The 25,248-nt window shown below is 43.2% G+C and overlaps 1 protein-coding gene across 1 annotated transcript in view; it reads right to left on the minus strand.

Moving 5' to 3' along the window:
• Positions 1–16,314, minus strand: part of LOC112229230 (gamma-aminobutyric acid type B receptor subunit 2-like) — a 363,149-nt gene extending 346,835 nt beyond the window's left edge. Inside the window, exon 1 of the mRNA XM_042310315.1 lies at positions 15,153–16,314. Within this exon, the coding sequence (XP_042166249.1) occupies positions 15,153–15,464 (312 nt within the window). The 5' untranslated portion in view covers positions 15,465–16,314. The remainder of the gene's footprint in view (positions 1–15,152) is intronic.
• Positions 16,315–25,248: the final 8,934 nt, after the last annotated feature.

Consider the following 25,248-nt stretch of genomic DNA (forward strand, 5'->3'; position numbering starts at 1 on the left):
GGCACGTGATACACACACACACACACACACACACACACACACACACACACACACTTATCCATGCAGAAAGAGACCAAGACATACCACCAGTCCTCCACAGGCTACATACACAGATGCCCTCAGTTTACCACACACACACAAACTCCCTCACAAGGAGGAGGGGCATCTCCTACTTTTCTGTCCAGGAATTACACAGGCATTAATGTAATTAGAGTAAGACTAACTAGGGCAGACTTTCTGCTTATTACTCTGTGGTCGACCAGGGAGAAAGACGGCAGCGTTCACATGGCATTTGTCCAATCTCTAATGACAACACCCCACCCCTCCCCTCCCTCATAATCCTTTCCTTTACATCCACTCAGGGGCGGGGTAGGGATGTATGGAGGGAGAAAGGGGGAGGGTTAATTGCTGTGGAGGGCCATTGGAGTTTGATGAAAAATAGGGTGAGACTGTGTTGGTCGAGAGAGGTGTGTGTGTGTGTGTGTGTGTGTGTGTGTGTGTAGGGTGGAGGGGGCATGAAATCAACATGGTTCCAGGAGGAATTACTGCCAAGAGCACCCCTTGTATACATTGGAAATTTACCATTCAGCATGAAATAATCATAAATCTTCCGTTGTCTGGCCAACAGTGTTGATTGACATGTGTTTGATGCCGGTCAAGGGTCAAAGGTCAGACATCAGTCACAGTGGGTGCCTGGGCAGGACCAGAACACATATGAAACCATCATTAGAATTCCCTCCCATGACAGTGGAACATTCCAGATAATTCCCATCATGTGCAACTGCATGCAGGGCGTGCACATCCCCTGGGCTCCCAGGTAGGCATAAGCATAGAAATACAGTCTCAGAGGTCGCTCCGGGGTGAACGTTTCCTTAGATACTGTACAGAGCTAGGATCTGCTGCCCATTCCCCAATCCTAACCTTAAACATTAGTGGGGCTAAATGCTAAACTGACCTAAGATCAGCATCTTCACCCTAGATCTTCAGTGATCCGCCTGGAAGGAAGTTCAATACACAATAAGAGGTAGTAGGAAGACTAAGTTGTGATCCTATGAGCATCAACCCTCATGCAAACTACCTACCGCATGTACTATTGATGAAATCTGTTGTATCTTTTTTTTTCCATTCATGCCTACAACTGAGATAAAGAGATTTGTGTGGTCACTCTACATTGAAACCAGCTTACCAGAGTAAACATTTAATGTGTTAATTGACTGTGTAAATGGAGCAGCGATCAATAGAAGCTTTGATACACACAAGCAAAAGCCAGACCCAGGACGACAACAGCGAGGCATCCATTTTACCCTCAGCATTTTGAAGAGTGTTGCATACAGAGTCCCCCCTCTCTCAGAGCAAATGTTTGTTTAACGTTAATAACAGCCAGCTGCTCGGTCCGGCTCCGGCACCTTTCAGAATGACTGTGCATCTCATTTGTAGGCTAATCTAGGAGACAGACACACAATGGCTGAGTCCCAAATGGCAATAGATTCCCTACAAAGAGCACTACACTTTAAAAAAGGGTTCAGAACGGACTCTATATGCAACACTCTCCAAAATGCTGAGGGTAAAAAGGATGCCTCGCTGTTTGTCGGCCTGGGTCTGGCTTTTGCTTGTGTGTATCAAAAGCTTCTATTGATCGCTTTTTGGTTCCAGATAGAACTATTTTGGGTTCCATGTAGAACCCTCTGTAGAAAGGGTTCTACATGTAACTCAAAAGGGTTCTACCTGGAACCAAACAGGTTCTACCTGGTACCAAAAATGTTTTTCCAGGGGTTCTCCTACAGGGACAGCCAAAGAACCCTTTTAAGTTCTAGAAAGCACTTTTTTTTAAAGATTCTACTTTAGAACAAAGCCCTATGTGCACCCATTTGGGATGCAGAGAATGGCTTCAGAAGAGGCTCGCCAACAGGTACCACCAGCACCACACCCATACCAAAAATACAATACAAACAACAAGTCTGTTCCAAACATTATACCACCATAAATGTTTTGTGTTATTAAAATCCAACATTGTGTGTGATAAACACATTTATAGCATTTGGAGTGTTAGCCATTCTTCTTTAAAGACAGGCTATTTCCTCTCAGCTGCAGGAGATATCAGCCTTTTAAATGTTCAGATAAGGATTATCAGATCACTATAATGTCACCACTGGAGAATTAACACTCAATACAAGATCTTCCTCTGTCAGGTTTATCTGCATGATCTACAGTATATTTCTGCATCCAAAGTGGCACCCTATTTCCCATTTAGTGCACTGTGTAGGGTAGAGGGTGGTTGTCACACCCTGATCAGATTCACCTGTCCTCGTTATTGTCTCCACCCCCTCCAGGCGTCACTTGTTTTCCCCAGTGTATTTATCCCTGAGTTTCCGGTCTCTCTGTGCCAGTGTATTTATCCCTGTGTTTCCTGTCTCGCTGGGCCAGTGTATTTATCCCTGTGTTTCCTGTCTCTCTGTGCCAGTTCGTATGTTCCAAGTCAACCAGCATTTTTCCCCGTACTCCTGCCTTGGTTATTCTCTTTTTTTCTAGGCCTCCCGGTTTTGACCCTTGCCTGTTCTGGACCCGCCTGCCTGACCATTCTGCCTCCCTTGACCATGAGCCTTTCTGCCACTCTGTACCTCCTGGACTCTGATCTGATTTTGACCTTTTGCCTGTCCACAACTATTCTCTTGCCTACTCCTTTTGGATTGTTAAACATTGTAAGACTCCAACCATCTGCCTCCTGTGGCTGCATCTGGGTCTCGCCTTGTGTCATGATAGTGGTGTTTGTCAAAAAACCTATGTGACATTCACACAGAATATAAATGCATGGCCACAGGGACAATATGACGGAATGGTTTGTGACCTCTCTTCATACCATTGTGTTTGATTTCAGCAGGAAACACCAAGTGAGAATAGCTGGTAGTCACTGATATCTATAGGGGGTTCTTCTGTGTCATGATCATCTCTGCATTCAACACTGACATGAGTGTGAATGGCCGCCAATATGATCAATCATATCCCAACTTCCTGATTTTTTTTCTCCATTCTTTAACAGCAGTGGTGTAGTGGAGCCTGGAGAAGTGGGTATACTGACCAGCAAAGGAAAGGCGCACCGTGTGAAAAATTATATGAGAAACAGTGACATACACTCTGAATTACCTAAAATGGTGAATCCCGTATTGGTTTTTCACAGTCAGGCCAATCCAAGCTGTACTGTGCAAGTAGGCTAATAGTAGGCTTACTATTGAAACAGATAAATGAGACTCAAATGAGTCAGAAATTCACAGGTTTTCAATCTCAAAGTCACACTTTTTTGTTAATTGGAAAACAACGTGATTTTTAAATTTTTTATTTAAATTTTATTTTAAATGTTCTCTTTTTCTCCCCAATTTCGTGGTATCCAATTTTTTTAGTAGCTACTATCTTGTCTCATCGCTACAACTCTCGTACAGGCTCGGGAGAGACGAAGGTTGAAAGTCATGCGTCCGATACACAACCCAACCAAGCCGCACTGCTTCTTAACACAGCGCGCATCCAAACCGGAAGCCAGCCGTACCAATGTGTCGGAGGAAACACTGTGCACCTGGCAACCTTGGTTAGCGCGCACTGTGCCCGGCCCGCCACGGGACTCCCTGGTGCGCGATGAGACAAGGACATCCCTACCGGCCAAGCCCTCCCTAACCTGGATGACGCTAGGCCAATTGTGCATCGCCCCACGGACCTATGATTCCAGAATCTTGTTGTGAAGTTCACAACAATGCTTAAACCACACCAGGAGACCACTTTTGAGGTCTGGGAACAATCTAAGAAATGTAGATTTTTATTGTGTAGTTACCCATTAAGTCAACTGTGCATCCACCTAGCACTTTTGTTTGGTTAGTGTTCTTCTGTAGCACACAGGAGGTGGAGTTCACAAAACGGCCACTGGATTGATGCAATAGGCTACTTTGTAGCTAGTAAACATTTAATACAGAAGGTTGTTGGGAAAGCCTTTCCATCTACCAGAAGACGGTTAGGTCTATCATTGGCATCGCTATATTGTTCCTGTTCCTTAATTGTTTGAAACCTGGACATTTTACCTTATATCATGAGCCATTTCTTACCTTGCTTTAAAGTAGTCTGTAGGCAAAATTCCACCATAGAAACGGAGGCAATTATTTTATAAAGACTTCCTCATATGTGCTCTCCTGTTCTACTGGTTTTCAAATCAACTTTCTTTCATTGTCTAGCAGCCAAAGGCATGATCCTAGTCATATTAGCAACCCATGCTAGTTGTTGATGATCCTAGTCATATTAGCAACCCATGCTAGTTGTTGATGATCCTAGTCATATTAGCAACCCATGCTAGTTGTTGATAATCCTAGTCATATTAGCAACCCATGCTAGTTGTTGATAATCCTAGTCATATTAGCAACCCATGATAGTTGTTGATAATCCAAGTCATATTAGCAACCCATGCTAGTTGTTGATAATCCTAGTCATATTAGCAACCCATGCTAGTTGTTGATAATCCTAGTCATATTAGCAACCCATGCTAGTTGTTGATAATCCTAGTCATATTAGCAACCCATGCTAGTTGTTGATAATCCTAGTCATATTAGCAACCCATGATAGTTGTTGATAATCCTAGTCATATTAGCAACCCATGATAGTTGTTGATAATCCTAGTCATATTAGCAACCCATGATAGTTGTTGATAATCCTAGTCATATTAGCAACCCATGATAGTTGTTGCGTCTTTAGATCTCCCCTCTTTCTAAATTTCTAACAGGTATTTTCATCTCTGTCCATGAAACTGCTCTCATGTGTGGTGCGCATTTTAGAATTATGTTTTGCCCCAAATTGTATTTTGGAACATTCACACATAGGCCTACCACTGTGTGCATATTGCTGCGCTTAAATGTGAAGAAATAATAGTTTATCACATTTTTGAGCTAAACATTCAGATCTGTTCCGTCAGCCTTATTAATTGATATGGCGTATACACTCCACTACACCCCTGTTTAACAGCCATTTGCCTGCTGACCTTCCGGTTAAGCCCAAAACGCCTCCTGAGCAACAACAGAGCATTTTTACTTTAAAAAAAAAAAAATGGCCCCCTTTTCCCTATATATTCCCTATATAGTGCACTACTTTTGCCCAGTGACTTGGTCACACGTGAAGTACTGCACTATATAGGGGATAGAGTGCACGTTGGGATGCAAACAAAATATTTGAAGTCAAATTCAGCCTGTCCTCCAGTCCACACGATTAGCCCTTAAATGTATCTGCACAAAAGGCATCCCAGCCCGGGGCAAGGGACACTGATAACAGCAGGAAACAGTATCTCTCTCGTTAGCTAACTGTTAACAATCCAATTTTCTCAATTACTCCCGCACAAAAACAACGACAACAAAAAACTTCACAAAACAGATACAATGTGCCATATGGAGGAATTGCTAGAGTAATTATATATGCTGTAGTCACACACACATCACTTGCTGTGGAGTACTGGACCTCACACATCCCTTGTTGTAGTGTACTGGACCTCACACATCACTTGCTGTGGAGTACTGGACCTCACACATCCCTTGTTGTAGTGTACTGGACCTCACACATCCCTTGTTGTAGAGTACTGGACCTCACACATCCCTTGTTGTAGTGTACTGGACCTCACACATCCCTTGTTGTAGTGTACTGGACCTCACACATCCCTTGTTGTAGTGTACTGGACCTCACACATCCCTTGTTGTAGTGTACTGGACCTCACACATCCCTTGTTGTAGTGTACTGGACCTCACACATCCCTTGTTGTAGTGTACTGGACCTCACACATCCCTTGTTGTAGTGTACTGGACCTCACACATCCCTTGTTGTAGTGTACTGGACCTCACACATCCCTTGTTGTAGTGTACTGGACCTCACACATCCCTTGTTGTAGTGTACTGGACCTCACACATCCCTTGTTGTAGTGTACTGGAACTCACACATCCCTTGTTGTAGTGTATTGCACTGTAGCAGGACTAGGGTTGAAAAATTCCAGTAACCTTCCCAAAATTCCAATCAGGATTCTGGAAAACCTGGGAATTTTGGAAAAGTTACCAGAATTTTACAACCCTAAGTCGTAAAGAATGCTGTATTGGATGAAAAGGCCTGGTGTAGGTCTACTAAGCACTGTACTGCTAGTTAGCCTGGCGAGGCCCTGTGCAGCAGTAGGGATGAAATGTAGCAAAGAACTGGAGAAGGGGATGGGCCAGGAGGATGACTGCTTTGTCTTTAGGGCACTAAGGAGGCCCCTGAGGGTCAGTATTGAGAGGAAAGGTCAGTTGTGTATGTACAAAGCTACCCTAGGATCCTTTGTTCCTAGGGAGGCTGGTGGCTGTATTCGAGGGACTTACTGAACAACAGCCACAGTCTAACTGCCTGGCTGGAACACACACACACTTGTCCCTGACGACAGGCCCTGCCAGAGGGGGTGTCAGTGGCACCAGCTCCATGTATAATAACTTCCTCTGCCTCCTCTATTCATTAGGTAGGAATCATTGGGGCATTGGAGCCTGGGTACACACCAGACCTTGGTTCAAACACTAATATAATTTAAAACACTTCAAATACTGTGCTTGCTTGAGGTTGCCTGGTGCAATGGAGCTATTAAATGAGTTGGACATGTGCAAACCCCGACAATCAGGCACTGTAGGCAGGCTAAAGCAAACTCTCAAGGAACCTCCAAAGATTTCAAATAGTATTGAACCCAGGTCTGCTATGTAAGTAAGAGAAGGGAAGCATCAATTGACATGGTGACTAGAACTGGCTGGAGACTCCAGGCCATTGGCATGATGACACAGGCCGTGTCCAAAATGGCACCCTGTTTCTTTTATAGTGCACTACTTTTGACCAGAGCCTATGGGCCCTGGTTAAAAGTAGTGCACTATATAGGTATTAGGATACCATTTGGGACATAACCTCAGTAAAAGGTCAGTAATTACAAGCTGCACTTTCATAAACACAAACACACTACTGACAAACATTTGAACTGCTCATCGTTTGGAAAACCACCAGGGGAAATAGCAGTGTATTAGCCAATGCAATGTCTATTATGGTGTTTTGTGTGTAGCCTGTTAATTGGTGGTTGATTGTTTTCCCAACACAAAGACTGGTAATAGAATACTAATACATTTCTAATAAATAATAATCAAGTACTGCACCATTCTATATAATAGTGGGAATCCAGAGTGCCAATCCAGAGTCAGATGAGCTTTTTTAGGTCCTAATGAATGTGATTACATGGCCAGGGAAGACCTGATCCTAGATCACTCCTACTCTGAAACCATGGAAAATTTGTCAGACTAAGAATTCTTAGGCTGATTTCAGCAAAATGTGAAAGTGTGACTGTTGGGAAAAATGGGACAGAGACATTTCCCTAGATTCCTAAATACCTCCGAGAGGTTTGAGGGGCCAGTCCTATACACAGAGAAAAATCTTAAGCTTTTACTATCTATTTTATCCCATTATATACATTTATTACATTTTATTTAATGCATTAATCTCTCATGTCCACTGTTGTTTTATTGTTGTTTTACTATTTGTCTCCTAATTTAGAAAACGTGTTGGTTTTGTCTGACCTTTTCTTATTTTACTTTGAAATGCATAATCTGTAAGAAATGTGTAATATAAATACAGTTTGATTTGATTTGACTTGACTTGAAACCCAATAGGCCTATCCTTGAAATTGAAAAAACAACTTATCGTGACAAAATGCCTCATATTCTCAGGGGAAAAGAGACCCCCAAGCATATATGTGTCGAAACTATCAAGGCCACATACTGTAGCACCATGGGGGCTCCTGCAAAGTGTGTACAAATGTGACATGCTGCAGCATTTGTTCCTCTCAGAAGCACAGGGCCAGTCTATATATGTACTGTGCATTATTTGAAACATAGGCCATGCGTTATGGTTTAATGGCATCATGAGCCCAATGGTGTCACGTGACTGCAATGTCCTCTTACTAAAATAATTACATGAATATCGGGTTTACACGAGCAGGATCAAATCTAGCTAAGTGTCTTTGTGGTAAAAATGTATCCAGTCTTTAAAAAACTGCATCTCTTTCATTTTCTCTATTCTAGAAATACTAGAGGCACAATAGCACAGGTAAAATGTGCTTCTAGTACATTGATACACTAGTTTGATTATTTCTGTGGCTTTTTATCCCAGACTATGAGGCCTTACAATTCGGAACATATAGGATTACTTATACTTACGTCAAGCTTTTCAAGAGCACCTACACACAACAGCTGGCTTGTTGCGCAGGCATTCAAGATTAAATATCCTATTATTCTGCAACGTTTCGTCCTTCCTTGAATCCATCCTCATGAATTACAACACAAGGGGTAGAATCATTGTGAGAGGCAGAGGGTTGAGATGTATAAATCACGGGTTCTGTCCCAAATAGGACCCTATTCCCTACACAGTGCACTACCTATGAGCAGAAACCTGGCTTAAAGTAGTGACCCTATGTAGGGAATAGGGTGCCATTTGGGATGCATTCCACATCTCCCCTGGTTCCTCCTGAGGGGGGCTAATGAAGGGATTTAGATTCTGTGCGTCTCCTCTATCTGACGTCTCACTCCTGTTTCATCATCTCCTGACGTTAGCCTCTAACCCTGAGTTATACAACCCCCCGGCAAGTCACCACATATTCACCCCCATTTCCAATCCAGAAGGTATAGATTTCACATCAATACCGATCATTCACACTGCAGGAGAAAACAATGTTGTGTGGGTTCCCTAAGAGGCATCCTGGCTAACATGTATTTACAATGGCATCTACAGTGCTGTTTTTTCTATGTAGACCTCCTGTGCATTCCCTCATTGGAAAAGCAACAGAAAAGCCGAATAGACACTCAATGTTCCTTTTTCCAGTGGTATGTTCCATTCAGTAGCTTTACATTTTTATCTATGCATGTACATAGACTGTGAGTCATGCTCATGTCAGTCATGCTTACGTTATGGTGAATACATCTAGATTTACGTATGTACATGGATACTCAGTTATCCATGGTGACAACAGCAAACACTCCATCGGCAGATAAGCAGCTGTACCTGCCTCTGTCCCTATAGTGAGTTTCCCTGCTCTGCTTTTTACCCAAGGGTCTAATTATAGTCCCTGTGACAATGAACTAGCAGCATAACCATGGTGTCTAACTCTACCACTGTCTGGACCACAGTATATCTCTGTTCCAAATGGCACCCTATTCTCTATATAGTGCACTACTTCTGACCAGAGCCCCATATGGGCCCTAGTCCAAAGTAGTGCACTAAAGAGGGTATAGGGTGCCATCTGGGAGCCAGCCTCTGTGTTCCTACTAGAAGATGGCTGCTCAGCACGCAGAGGTGCTGTCGACTGCAGAGTAGATCAGACCCGAAAACCCCCAATCCACTGACAACATTCTCCTTCTCCCAGTTAACACGTTCAACCACAGGCCAGACAAGCATTAGCTCAATGCATTAGCATAAAACAGAGACCTGCATCTGTTAGCTATACTGAAATGGCCTCATAGGTGTTAGAGGAGTTTGGACATGATAATATCCCCAAGTCCACACTTCTCCTCCATCCCCATCCAATGGCCATCTGATCCCCACTGCTTGCTGTGCAGTGCCCCATCTCAAGCCCTGGCCCCAACCACAGCCCCAGCAGCATCCACCCCCACATGGGGGAGCAGCTCTTCTTGTATGGGGATCCCTAAGAGGGGATAAAGAGACTCTGCTCCAGTACTGATTACTTACATTTGCCGGGCTAAATCCCACACACATGGTACAACCGTGTCTGCTGTGTGCATTGTTTTTATATACTACCTGTGTGTGTGTGTGTGTGTGTGTGTGTGTGTGTGTGTGTGTGTGTGTGTGTGTGTGTGTGTGTGTGTGTGTGTGTGTGTGTGTGTGTGTGTGTGTGTGTGTGTGTGTGTGTGTGTGTGTGTGTGAGTGAGTGAGTGAGTGAGTGAGTGAGTGAGTGAGTGAGTGAGTGGTGAGTGAGTGAGTGAGTGAGTGAGTGAGTGAGTGAGTGAGTGAGTGGTGAGTGAGTGAGTGAGTGAGTGAGTGAGTGAGTGAGAGAAGTCAAATGTCTACTGTTTGCTGATGATCTGGTGCTTCTGTCACCAACCAAGGAGAGCTTACAGCAGCACCTAGATATTCTGCACAGATTCTGTCAGACCTGGGCCATGACATTAAATCTTAGTAAGACCAAAATAATGGTGTTCCAAAAAAGGTCCAGTCGCCAGGACCACGAATACAAATTCCATCTAGACACCGTTGCCCTAGAGCACACAAAAAACTATACATACCTTGGCCTAAACATCAGCGCCACAGGTAACTTCCACAAAGCTGAGAGACAAGGCAAGAAGGGCCTTCTATTCCATCAAAAGGAACATAAAATTCAACATACCAATTAGGATCTGGCTAAAAATACTAGAATCAGTTATGGAACCCATTGCCCTTTCTGGTGTCTGATGTCCTCTCACCAACCAAGAATTCACAAAATGGGACAAACACCAACATGAGACTCTGCATGCAGAATTCTGCAAAAGTATCCTCCTTGTACAACGTAGAACACCAAATAATGCATGCAGAGCAGAATTAGGCCGATACCCGCTAATTATCAAAATCCAGAAAAGAGACGTTAAATTCTACAACCACCTAAAAGGAAGTGATTCCCAAATCTTCCATAACAAAGCCATCACCTACAGAGAGATGAACCTGGAGAAGAGTCACCAAAGCAAGCTGGTCCTGGGGCTCTGTTCACAAACACAAACACAGCCCACAGAGCCCCAGGATAGCAACACAATTAGACCCAAACAAATCATGAGAAAACAAAAAGATAATTACTTGACACATTGGAAAGAATTAACAAAAAAACAGAGCAAACTAGAATGCTATTTGACCCTAAACAGAGAGTACACCGTGGCAGAATACTTGACCACTGTGACTGATCCAAACTTAACGAAAGCTTTGACTATGTACAGACTCAGTGAGCATAGTTTTGCTATTGAGAGAGGCCGCCGCAGGCAGACCTGGCTATGTGCACACTTCCCACAAAATGAGGTGGAAACTGAACTGCACTTCCTAACCTCTGGCCCAATGTATGACCATATTAGAGGCACATATTTCCCTCAGATTACAAAGATCCACAAAGAATTCGAAAACAAAGCCGATTTTGATAAACTCTCATACCTACTGGGTGAAATCCCACAGTGTGCCATCACAGCAGCAAGATGTGTGACCTGTTGCCACAACAAAAGCGTGAAGTGAAGAACAAACACCATTGTAAATACAACCCATATCTATGTTTATTTATTTTCCCTTTTATACCTTAACCATGTGTACATCATTACAACACTGTATATATACATAATACAACATTTGTAATGTCTTTATTATTTTGTAACTTCTGTGAGTGTAATGTTAACTGTTCATTTTTATTTATTATTTTACTTTTGTATATTATCTACCTCACTTGCTTTTTCAATGTTAACATGTTTCCTATGCTAATAAAGCCCCTTGAATTGAAATGAAATTGAGAGAGGAGAGAGAGAGAGAGAGAGAGAGAGAGCGCCAGATAGAGAGACAGAGAGCGCCAGATAGAGAGACAGAGAGCGCCAGATAGAGAGACAGAGCGACAGAGAGAGACAGAGCGCCAGATAGAGAGACAGAGCGACAGATAGAGAGACAGAGCGACAGATAGAGAGAGACAGAGAGACAGAGAGAGAGACAGAGCGACAGATAGAGAGAGAGACAGAGCGACAGATAGAGAGAGAGAGACAGAGCGACAGATAGAGAGAGAGAGACAGAGCGACAGATAGAGACAGAGAGAGAGACAGAGCGACAGATAGAGAGACAGAGCGACAGATAGAGAGACAGAGCAACAGATAGAGAGAGACAGAGCAACAGATAGAGAGAGACAGAGCGACAGATAGAGAGAGACAGAGCGACAGATAGAGAGAGACAGAGCGACAGATAGAGAGTTATGGGTGCACATGCATGCAAGTGTCATTGTGTAAGAGAGAGAGAAAGAGGGAGAGAAAATATGACATAATTACGAACCCCGTAATATATGGTATTCCATAACACACCCTTCCCTTCGCCACTCAACAAAGTGGTGAGTCAAACCAAACCAGAATCATGCCTGAAGCTAGCGTCTCAAAGCTCTCAAGGCCAGCAGAGTCATGTTCTTGGAAGAAACACATTCAAATACTATGTTCTCTGTCCTAACAGGTGTCCATCCATGATGAATAGAATTGACAGTAATAACATCAATAACACAGCTCAGATATTACTCAAAGGATGCTCAATTGTTTTTCTATTTTCTTTTTCATTCAAAAATATATATAATTACTATGTAGACCATGGGTGTAATCTCTTTCCCCCTGTTGAGTATAATGCGGTGGCAGCATTTATGGAAAAGGCTTCCAACTGCTTGTAAATGGCTGTCCTTGGCAGGAACCTTCATGCCGAGAGCTCTTAAAATCACCAATAAACATGTTTCCTTTGGGTTTTATTGGAGATTTTTACCGTTTTTCCCTCGAAGGAAATATAGTTAGCCATTAGCCAGTTAATCACTCCTCCGTGACACTAATGCTTACTTAGACATATTTCCTGAACAATATATGAAAAGGTACAGTATATGATATATTCTTGACTAGAATATTCTGAACACAAAACCTTTATCATTGGAACTCAATGGGCACTTTGCCCATTATAGGAGTACACTCATCCATCCATCCACAGATGTCCAGCTGACCCACTGGCCTCTAGTTTACAGCTCATCTTTCACCCAGGGGAAATATGGCGGCAGTATATTTAATCCCATGGTCAGAGTGGATTCCAGGAGTTGCATGCTATATGCCATCCCTGACCACTTATCACTGTCTTACTACAGTCAAACAGATTATACTGTTGTTTCAACTTGTTTCACAGCAGTACGGAAACACCTTTTCACATATGAATCCCCCCACCCCTAGACTAAAGAAATATCTCAAACATGGTCAGTGGTCACATGAAGAACTACACTTGTTGAACCACTGCAATGAGTTGAGCATTTTAAAACCTCAGGACTGTTTGAAACATTTGGGAATTAATGGTAAAAGCTCAATGCAAATGGGTAAATTATAGAAATATCCAGAACAAGAACAAGCCATGAGAAACCATGCAATGATCTCACACCAGTTCTGTCTCTGTCATGGCCTCATCATGTTTAAGATGCATCCTATGGGCCCTGGTCAAAAGTAGTGCACTACACTAGGGAATAGGGTGTCATTTGGGACTAACACTAGGGAATAGGGTGTCATTTGGGACTAACTAGGGAATAGGGTGTCATTTGGGACTAACATTAATTTTTGTGTTCTGTGACAGCATTCTTCCACACACTTCAACCTGATTAGTGTTAATCATTGACATAGGTCTTATAAGTACCTTTATATTGCAATATATGCCCAAATGCTGGCTGCAGTAGAATACAGACTCACAAATCTTTTGAAACAGTTAATGAAGCTTCTTCAACGTCTACATTAACATCTGGGTAACTCTAACAGCATCATTCACATCGATCGTTTTGCAAACGTGTTTCCTCGATTAACATACCGGAGACCATTAATCACGTCAATTCAATTAGCTAGAGTGAGCGCCGCAGTTTTGGGTCCCTTAACTTTCAACCTGCTTCCACGTTGCCATGGTAACGTAATGTTTATATAATAGCCTGGATATCACCTCTCTCACCTCCTCAATTGCTGCTATGCCATGGTCAAGCACCACGATGGGGCACAATCACTGAAGCCAATTGGCCAGCGGTAATGGTTGATGGTTAAGAAAACGATCTATTCTATTCTAACCATTCGATGTGATTTCCATGCAATATAGGTGGAAGCCTCCTTACAATGTAATAATATACGCTACTGAGACTGACCAATGACTAATCATCAAAGGGGTGGTCATAACTGCAGAATTAAAAACCTTCACACTACTCATATTGATTGGTAAACTGACCTTAAAGGGATAGTTCACTTAAATTACAACAACAAAAAACATATTGGGTTCCTTACCCTGTAAGCAGTCTATGATGAACAGGGTATGACGGCAATCCATGCGTTTGGTTTAGTTTCCCGGGCACTTGCTTCCACATGCTAACGTTTTAGCATTTGTGGCACAAATGTTATTCAAGTAATGGGACCTGTATTTGCATTTGTCGCGCTTCACAGTCATTTTGAAATACTTTCGGATGATTTGGACATGTTGCGCGAAGAAAACTCATATCCGTTCCATGACTTGAATAGGATTTGTTCCACAGCTGCTTAAACGTTAGCGTGTGGAAACAGTGGAAGGGATGCAATGCACATAATTCTTGACCACACAGATGCTGATATCCGTAAGTGTGTATGCCAACAAGAGATCGCACATCAAATTACTGCCATCTTCAGGTTCAAGGAAAACGAACCTTTACTCTGTTACGAAATACAATGGGAATCGTGACTGAAATAACGATGGGGACTGAGTAATGCATTGCTTTACATAATGCCATAGCTATTTTAGGGTATCTTGTTCAATTATTAAACTGCAACCAACAGCTATAAATCAATATTTAAAGGTTCCTGTGCCTAATTGTGACAACAATTACGTTCTGCATCACAGCCATAATGACATGTCTTCAGCGCAGGAAAAGCTTACGGCAGTGTGAAGGCGTCAAATAGGGAGGATTAATTGTAATTTGATCACGAGTGTGTTGCACGTGCGCGGCACCTATTCCAACCCACTGCAAATTAATCTGAAATGGCCATTGTTTATGAAGTTATGACAAAAATAAATTATCAAAATTGAATGAGAACAAAAATGAAAAACAACATCCAATACTGTATGTTTTTGTGTCAATCCAACAGCGGAAAATCTCCAGGAATTACGAAAATTAAAACACATTTTCCAACACTGCGCACATGATAACAGAATTACACTTTCCACATGGGGCGCGCTGTATGAGCGCTACCTCCAGGGCAGTGTAGGCTACACCCCCCCCCCCCTCCCTGACACACACAAACACACACGAACAACGAAAGCGTCCTGAAACGTTTATGCCCCAGAAACCCAAAGCAAACGCACATATATGATATAGGATACAAAGGCCATGGTGCAGAGTGGGTGAATGAGTTTACCTCGGTGTCGTAGATTTTGGTGATGAGTGAAAACTTGTAATTCCGTGATTCTTTTATATGTTGTATGGCCAGTTGGACTGCGGGCTCGATGCCCTGACTAATGCTGCTCATCAGCGCCGACTCGTTCATCGGCATGAGCACCATGATGGGCAACTTTTCATTATCCCCCGAGAACCAGCTGTTGTCCTGACCGTGCCTCGTATAGTCATTGCAGACCTTGGCTAGCGCAGGCTGAAACATCAAGATGGACAGGAGCAGGCATACCGACAGAGGCGTCATCTCCCATCCGCAGTGCCGTCGGGACGGGGCCATGCTACTGTGCAGGACGACCAAAGCAGATCCCACCGAGCTCTCACTGCTCAGACATCGCACATTTGGGGTCGTCCGAGATGGTCAAACAATCCACCCCAGAGGGAAATATTATTATTAAAATGGTCCAAACGGTAAAACCACAACCTTAGCCTTGGTAGGGGGTTCAACCGCAGTGAGACACCTCGACCTGATTGAAGTCTATTACAGTGAATTTAAAACAGATATATTCTCGTTGACAGGTATTCTGTAAAATTAATCCAAGGGTCCAGTTTTAGTGGTGTACCATATATGGAAGAAACTGAGACAGTTCTGATGCAGAAGGTGTTATTGGCGCCGACGGTTGTCTCTCTCCTCCTGGTCTCCGTGATCCACAACAACTCCCTCCGCGTTAAAAATCTCTCCAACTCAATCCCTCTCCTCACCTTGTGGAACTAGGGTGACCATGACACAAGTACATCACAATTCACAGTTTGTAGGATGCTCAATAAGACAACTTCAAGATGACAGAGGACGACCAGTCAGCCACTCTCGGTGACAATTGTTATGGATACAAATGTACCTCCTGAGTATTTTCCCCAGCCAAGAGACAGCAGAGTAGCCTAATAGAGCATCCGTGCCAACGCACTACAATATGTAGTCTATTCAGGGCGAAGAGAATATGGTAATTCTGGTTAAAATTTCCTAAATAGATAATCTTAAAAGCAGTCTTGATTGCAGCGTGTCCAGCGTGGGCGAGAACAGATGGCGTCGGCGTCCAGACAGCCCACGCGACTTGTGTCAGTGTGTGCGCTCGCTGCGGACGATGCTGCGGCTGCCTGAGTGTCTGTTAAAAGTCTTCACTTATTTAATGTTGTTGATGCTCAGAGCGCGAGCGAATGGGAGCAGCAAAATATATGTGGAAAAGGGGAGAGAGAGAGAGAGAGAGAGAGAGAGAGAGAGAGAGAGAGGAGAGAAAGGGGAGGAAGGGGAACGCAGAGGGATGGATGGATGGTGCAAGCTCTTGTCGCCTAACAGGCAAAGGTGATTTATTGGGCTTTCATGTTTAGAAGACAGAAAGGATTTCAAACATGCAAGAGGGGTTGCATGTAGCCTGCTGTGTCAAGCAATGGCTCTATGGGCAGGCCTACGACGTAAAACATTCATATATTATGAAGGCTATATTAACATAGTATATAGCTCACATTTCAAAATGGTTGATATTTTATATGTTGAAGCACAAGATAAGCAATCTAAGGATTCCGTTACAGAAGCACCAGGTTCATAAAATAAGTTATGGTAGCAGAAGAGAATGTTGAACGCCACAAAAACAAAGTGTCAGAGACACCAACGAATGCATATTACCACCCGCTTTGTTAAATAAACACTGCCACCTAGCATCTTCAAGCGGTTTCTTACCTCTTTCCCTCATGAGTAATTGTCCACTTTGACTTTGGTGGGTAATGTATTAAAATTGTATGCCAATTGGAATGAAAGCATAATAGAAACAACATAATTAGGTGTACATACTCTACATTTTATACAATCTGACAAATAGGGATTTTGGTGCCGTTTGAGTCTAGTTTCTGAGGACTAAATGAGCAAGATGCAGCTCTCCAAAGTCCTGAACACAGCATTAGACACGGCGCTCTCTGTGCCTCGAACACACTGACAGCATCATTTCATTTTGGAACACCAGAATAACATTCATTTCCAACGAAAGGCTGCGTTTGCCTTGCAGCATTGCGTTGCAGAGGCAGTTGCAGTGCGTTCGGTGTGATGCAAATGTTGGATTTATCGAACACATGCGTCAATCTGTAAGCGTAGACAGTTTGACAGAAATGGTAGTAGAAGGTGAATTTTGAACGTTTGTTGCACACATATCCAGATGATGCTGTGTACCATTTTGCGCAAGAACACTGTTGGTGTGATCAAGGCGTAAAAAAGTATACTGTACAGTCATGGCTGCTTGTAATGTTCCGGTGAAAACCTTTCACATTCAGTCTAGCCCATTACCTACCTGTACTTCGCCAAGGGCGCTCAATCCCTTTCTAACCACAAACTACCCACACATGACCGACTGCATTTCTCCATTGGCGTCTGAAGTCGAACAGAAAAATAGGCAATTATTGAAATTGTTTGCTGTACATTTATGCTTTTTCTTAAACAGCATCAACGAGCAAGGCGAATCCATACCAGGGGCAACTGCTCTTTTCGTGCCATGGAAAACACTTGAAAGCATTTCCATAGTTGCTGTTTTGTCAATGAGGCACCATAGCCTAGACTAGCTTGACCTCGGGAAATTATAATGCATTTAGTTAGGCCAACTGTGCATGCAGAGATACCATGCGTTTCACCTGTTTGGTCACCTTCTAAAAATGTATGAGCATGTAAACAGAACGTTATAGAGTGTAATGAAAGTCATTTAACCTGAAATAAACTATATAGCGTGGACTATGTGATTTCCATTCTGTTGAAATCTGTACATCCACATTACCCAGACATGTATGGTAACCTTTTAAGGCAAATCCACTGACCATAGCCATTTCCATCACTCCTCTAACCTCAGAAGTGTGTATGGCTCTGCCTAATCTACAAATGTCATGGTTCATGTTAGAAATGGCACCCTATTCCCTTTATAGTGCAGTATATTTGACAAGGACCAATGGACTATGATCAAAAGTAGTGCACTATATAGGGTATAGGGTGCCATTTGGCATATAGCCATGATGATGTGTCTGTCCATCTTTATTAAGGACATAAACAGAGGCGTTAAGGTGGGTATGGTTAGGCCTACCACAGACCCTCCTGGCTTCATGTCACCTAACCGCTACATAATCATAATGCCTAGAGGACCAGTCTGTCCCCATAGGCTTGTTGCTGGAACCACTTGTGTGTTACAGTAAGGGCCTAACCATCTCTAACTATCCTAATCAAACTTGACCCTAAAGTAATGGGTTACACTGGAAGCTACTGGAGGGCCACAGTGTCTGCTGGTTGACTTTCTCAGATCTTCTCTGCATTTAAATCAGTGTGAGTGCACTAAATAGGGAATAGGGTGCCATTTGGGACAAATCCAGAGCCAGTGTATGGTTTAGAGCTGGGATAGCAGGTGTTGTTACTCCTTAACCAATCAGTGACATGTACTGACCGATAAAAACCAGCAGGCACTGCTACGTTCAAGGGCTGGAGATTGCATCGATCTCCGGTGGTATTGTATATATGTATTTATTTGGCACACTTAGGAGCTTTCTCCTCAACTGGTTTTTGTCATTCATTGCCATTCATGATGATGATTTTATTCAGATAAAGGGAGAAGTTTGAGAATACTGCTCCGAAATACTGTTCTGGAAATGTGAAACTACATGTGCCTACCTGCAGACTATATCAGCTTTCTAAAAAGTGTATAAAAAAATGAAAAATGCCTATCAGAAAGGTATTGTAATACCTAGCCTCAAGAGGGTTGACAATTCCATGTTGATGAATGAGACAGTGCTAGTGCTACCAGATCACTATTTTACGCCTAAAGTAATGCCCGGCCAAATCATGTCTTTCAAAATATATTCTGTGAAAATAAATAAGAACACAATTGGTTTGCCATTTTGTAGCCAAAGCTAGGGATGAACAGTAGTGCACTATAGAGAGAATGGGTTGACATTTGGGACGCACAATGGATTTCTGTAGTTTCTAACTGTTTAGACCAGATGAAAGCCTCCTACCAGTCGATCTGACTTCTCTCAGTATTGCCAGATTGTTATTTTCTGTTCTGTGATATCCTTCTGTGATGTCCCATCTGTTTATTCCCCCATAAGACACCTCCCTCACTGTTCCAACTGCAGCAGAGAGAGAGAGAGAGAGAGAAAGAGAGACCGAGAGAAGAAGAGCGCGAGAGAGACGAAAGATATCAAGGATCTGGAAATATTATCTATGGAGGAGTTGTCTAAGATGACACTCAATGTTTTTTCCAATCTCATAAAACATTTTAGAAAATGGCTGTGTTGTTATCCTCACAAGGCTAGGGTGCTGGCGTACTGAAAACAGGGGTGCCAATAATTTTGATCTCTATCTTTTAGAGATTTCTTTATTACGTGTTAAACAAAATCTCTTTCTTTGAGCAATTATATTAGTATAAAATGAAATAACAAATTTGAGCATGCAATATAGCTCAGTATTTGTGTTATTTATTTACGCAGTCTTTTTTGCTGATCTTTAGCAAAGGTCCCAATAATTATGTACCTGACTGTACATATACACTGACCAAAATTACTATAAAGCTATAGTGAGTTTCCCTGCTCTGCTTTTTACCCTAAGGTCTGATTATGATCCCTGTGACAATGAACTAGCAGCATAACCATGGTGTCTAACTCTACCTCTGTCTGGACCACAGTACATCTTTGTTCCAAATGACACCCTATTAGCTATATAGTGCACTACCTCTGAACACAACCTTATGGGCCCTGGTAAAAAAAAGTATTGCACTAAAGAGGGAATAGGGTTCCATTTGGGACTCAAACTCTGTGTTCCTACTAGACTGATCAAAAATATTAATTCAACATGTAAAAATTTCAAAGAATTTATCTGAGTTACAGTTCATATTAGGAAATCAGCCAATTGAAATTAATTCATTAGACCCTAATCTATGGCTTTCACATGACTGGGAATACAGATATGCATCTGATGGTCACAGATACCTAGGTAGGGGCATGGATCAGAAAACCAGTCAGTATCTGGTGTGACCACCACGATAAATCTCCATCGCATAGAGTTGATCAGGCTGTTGATTGTGGTGAGTATGCAAGCCATTGAAGAACTGCGACATTTTCAGCTTCTGGGGATTGATTACAGATCTTTATGACATGGGGCCGTTCATTATCATGCTGAAACATGAAGTGATGGTGGTGGATGAATGGCATACCAATGGTCCTCGGGATCTCGTTACAGTATCTCTGTTACGTTCAAATTGCCATCGATAAAATGCAATTGTGTTCGTTGTCCGTAGCTTATGCCTGCCCACACCATAACCCCACCACCACCATGGGGCACTCCATTCACAATGTTGACATCAGCAAACTGCTCACCCACACAATGCTATACATGCTGTCTGCAATCTGCCCGGTACAGTTGAAACCGGGATTCATCTGTGAAGAGCACACTTCTCCAGTGTGCCAGTGGCCATCAATAGTGAGCATTTTCCCATTGAAGTCGGTTACGACGCCAAACTGTATTCAGGCGAAGAGCCTGGTGAGGATGACGAGCACACAGATGAGCTTTCCTGAGACCGTTTCTGACAGTTTGTGCAGAAATTCTTCAATTCTGCAAACCCAGTTTCATCAGCTGTCCGGGTGGCTGGTCTCAGACAATCCCGCAGGTAAAGAAGCTGGATGTGGAGGTCCTGGGCTGGCATGGTTACACGTGGCCTGCGGTTGTGAGGCTGGTTGGACGTACTACCAAATTCTGTAAAATGACATTGGAGGCGGCTAATGGTAGAGAAAGTAACATTTCAATCTCTGGGAAGAGCTCTGGTGGACATTCCTGCAGTCACCATGCCAATTGCTCGCTCCCTCAAAACTTGAGACTGTGGCATTGTGTGATGTGACAAAACTGCAGATTTTAGAGTGGCCTTATATAGTCCCCAGCACAAGGCACACCTGTGTAATGATGATGCTGTTTAATCAGCTTCTTGATATGCCACACCAGTCAGTATCTTTGCAAAGTAGACATGCTCACTAACAAGGATGTAAACAAATTTGAGCACAAAATTTGAGTGAAATAAGATTTTTGTGTATACATTTCAAGGATCTTAAATTTCTCCTTTATTTTCAAGTTTTGCACTCCGCTAGCCAGCACCTCGCTTAAATAGGTGTGCGTTTATTTTTCCTCTAGATTTCAGCTCATGGAATATGGGACCAGCTCTTTACATGTTGTTTTATATTTTTGTTCAGTGTATATACAGTACCAGTCAAACGTTTGGACACACCTACTCATTCAAGGGTTCTTTTTTATTTTATTTATTTATTCCATATATGTTATTTAATAGTTTTGATGTCTTCACTATTATTCTACAATGTTGAAAATAGTCTAAATAAAGAAAAACCCTTGAATGAGTAGCTGTATCCAAACATCTGACTGGTACTGTATATATACCTCTGACTGGTACTGTATATATATATATATATATATATATATATATATATATATATATATATATATATATATATATATATGCCATTTAGCAGATGTTTTTATCGAAAGAAACTTAGCCATGTGTGCATATCTTTTACTCTCAGGTGGTCCTGGGAATTAAACCCATTGTCTTACTGCTCTACCGACTGAGCTAAATATGTTGTAGCAACCACATCTGTATAAATACATGCAATCAACGTTCATGATTTGATGAAATTATATTGATGTCACTGAATATGTTCCAATGTTCTTATCATTTCATCCATGTCACGAATCATTCATCCTACATTTTTTGATCACGACTATGAATGCATTCCTAAGGGATGTCGTCCTATGTTGACTACACAGATTCCCACAGTTGTGTCAAAACGGCTGGATGTCCTTTGGGTGGTGGACCATTCTTGATACACATGGAAAACTTTTGAGCAGCAGCTTTGCAGCTCTTGACACAAACCATTGTGCTTGGCACCTATTACCATACCCCGTTCAAAGGCACTTCAATCTTTTGTCTTGCCCATTCACCCTCTGAATGGCACACATACACAATTGAATCTGAATTGTTTCAAGGCTCAGAAATCCTTCCTTAACTTGTCTCATTCTCTCTCCTTCTACACTGATTGAAAGGAGGATTTAACAAGTGACATCAATAAAGGGTCATATCTTTCCCTGGATTCACCTGGTCAGTCTATGTCATGGACAGTGCAGGCGTTCTTAACGTTTGTATACTCAGTGTATATTCGGCTAATTGGACCACAATGGCAACCGTATTGAAAAAGAAGAAAGCAGTCATACAGTTGAAGTCAGAAGTTTACATACACCTGAGCCAAATACATTTAAACTCAGTTTTTCACAATTCCTGACATTTAATCCTAGTAAAAATGCCCTGTCTTTGGCCAGTTAGGATCACCACTTTATTTTAAGAATGTGAAATGTCAGAATAATAGTCGAGAGAATGATTTATTTCAGCTTTTATTTCTTTTATCACATTCCCAGTTGGTCAGAAGTTTACATACACTCAATTAGTATTTGGTAGCATTGCCTTTAAATTGTTTAACTTGGGTCAAACATTTCAGGTAGCCTTCCACAAGCTTCCCACAATAAGTTGGGTGAATTTTGGCCCATTCCTCCTGACAGAGCTGGTGTAACTGAGTCCGGTTTGTAGGCCTCCTTGTGTAACTGACAGTTAACCTGTAAGTCTATGTCGTTGTTTTTTGTTTGAGTTGTTTATGTGTTCACTATGCGGGGGAAATGATAAGACAAGCGGAACTACGTAGCTAATAACTGTTGTAACGGGGGATCATTATTGTAGCAACACACCTTTGGAGGGAAGGCAATCCCGCGCTGTGTTAGCTAAGTTTTCATGTCATCGGGTGTAGTTCGTAAAGGTTGAAGTGTGTATGTTTGGATGGTAACATTATAATAATTAAGGATGAAGTGTGAATTCATGCCAGGAATAAAAACTGTGAAGTTTGATTTCCTCCCTTCTGTAATAAGCAGCCAATGAGGTATTTTTCCTTTTTTCACGTGTTTAATCTCATACTGTTATAGCTCCGGCTAAACTGTTTATGTATGTAAGCACTTCAGAGTTATACCAAGCTAATAAGTCACTCGTAAGATAAGAAGGTTGTAGGAGTGTGCTTAACTGTATTTTCATTTACTTTATAGTTCTCACGGAAGGTGATTCTGACTACAGAATAAAGCCGCCAGTTAAAATCAAGGAACTATTGTGCTCGTGGTTACTGGAATGAGCTATACCTTGCTCGCACATGCTTTTCCAGTTCTGCTGTCACGACTTCCGCCAAGGTTGGCTCTCCTGCACGTTCGGGCGGTGCTCGGCGGTCGTCGTCACCGTCCTACTAGCCACTACCGATCCCTTTTCGTGTATCTGTTGATTTTGTCTGATTGGTTTCACCTGTGTGTTGTTTAGTTAATTAGTGTCTGTGTATATATAGTAGGTTGTCCCGCCCTTGTTTTGTGCGGGATTGTTTATTTTGTCATCTATGTCTGTCGGTGTGTCTTGTGTTCTTATTTTCTCCGGTTCGTCTTTTATCCTGTGTTGGATTGTTCACCCTGTGTGTATTTGGGTTGACCGTGTTTCTTGTTCACCGGAGAATAAACTTTCATATCGCTATCTGCTCTCCGCGCCTGATTCCACCCACCTTGAGTAGACGTGACAGAATCCCGCACCACCATGGAATCAGCAGGAGCAGCAGCGTCTCCTCTCCCATCGATGGAGGAGAGGGTCCTCCATCATACCAGCGTGATTCACCGGATTGGTTCTGCTATGGACCAAATGATGGAGAGAATGGATCGATGGGAGAGGAGTGGCCTCCCCACCTCATCTCTAGCAACCCCTTCTCCAGCACCTCCTGTTTCTGCGACCACATCTGGCTCCGGGGCTCTTCGGCTGACACTCCCACGGGAGTATGACGGATCGGCGGCTGGGTGCCAGGGTTTCCTCCTTCAACTGGAACTATACCTGGCTACCGTGCGTCCTGCTCCCTCTGGAGAGGAGAGTGTGTGCGCCCTCGTCTCCTGTTTGACCGGGAAAGCCCTCGAGTGGGCCAACGCAGTGTGGAATGGTCCGGACTCGGCTAAGGATAATTACCCAGAGTTCACCCGCCGATTCCGAGCTGTTTTTGACCATCCACCCGAGGGTCGGGCTGCGGGTGAACGGCTGTTCCACCTGCGTCAGGAGACGAGGAGCGTACAGGATTTTGCTTTAGAGTTGAGGACTTTGGCAGCAGGAGCAGGATGGAACGACAGGGCCTTGATTGATCATTTTAGATGTAGTCTCAGGGAGGACGTCCGCAGGGAGCTGGCATGTCGGGACACCACATTCACACTGGATGGACTTATCGATCTGGCTATCCGTCTCGACAACCTGCTGGCTGCTCGCGGGCGTTCGGATCAGGTCCTGTCGTTTCCTATCCCCAGCCCCCCTGTTCCTATCCCTATGGAATTAGGAGGTACGGCTTCGAGGGGGGCCGGAGGAGGATTGTCCTCCTGCACCAGTTGTGGTCGACGAGGGCACACGTCCGACCGGTGCTGGAGGAACTCGTCTAGGAGTCGGGAGGACAGGCGGAACACTGCTCGATCACCCCAGGTGAGTAAGCACCAAACTCATTCAGAGCTTCCTGTCGGTCATGTGTTTGTATTGATTTCTTTCCCTGGGTTTTTTCCCTCTCTACAGCATAAGGCGCTGGTCGATTCAGGCGCAGTTGGGAATTTTATGGATCGTGGGCTTGCGTTAAGGCTAGGGATTCCCCTGGTGTCGTTAGATCGACCTTTCCCCGTGCACTCCTTAGATAGCCGACCATTAGGGTCAGGAGAAATTAGGGAGGCTACGGTGCCACTGGACATTGTAACGCAGGGTGATCATAAGGAGCAGATTAGCCTGTTCCTTATAGATTCACCTGCGTTTCCAGTGGTGTTGGGGGTCCCCTGGTTAGCTCAACACAACCCGGTGATTTCCTGGCGACAGGGGGCTCTTAAGGGGTGGTCAGAGGAGTGTTCAGGTAGGTGTATAGGAGTTGCCGTTGGTGCTACTACGGTGGAGAGTCCAGACCAAATTTCCACCGTGCGCATTCCCTCTGAATATGCCGATTTGGCTATCGCCTTTAGT

This window comes from Oncorhynchus tshawytscha, linkage group LG31 (genome assembly GCF_018296145.1).
Source record: "Oncorhynchus tshawytscha isolate Ot180627B linkage group LG31, Otsh_v2.0, whole genome shotgun sequence".
Classification (NCBI taxonomy): domain Eukaryota; kingdom Metazoa; phylum Chordata; class Actinopteri; order Salmoniformes; family Salmonidae; genus Oncorhynchus; species Oncorhynchus tshawytscha.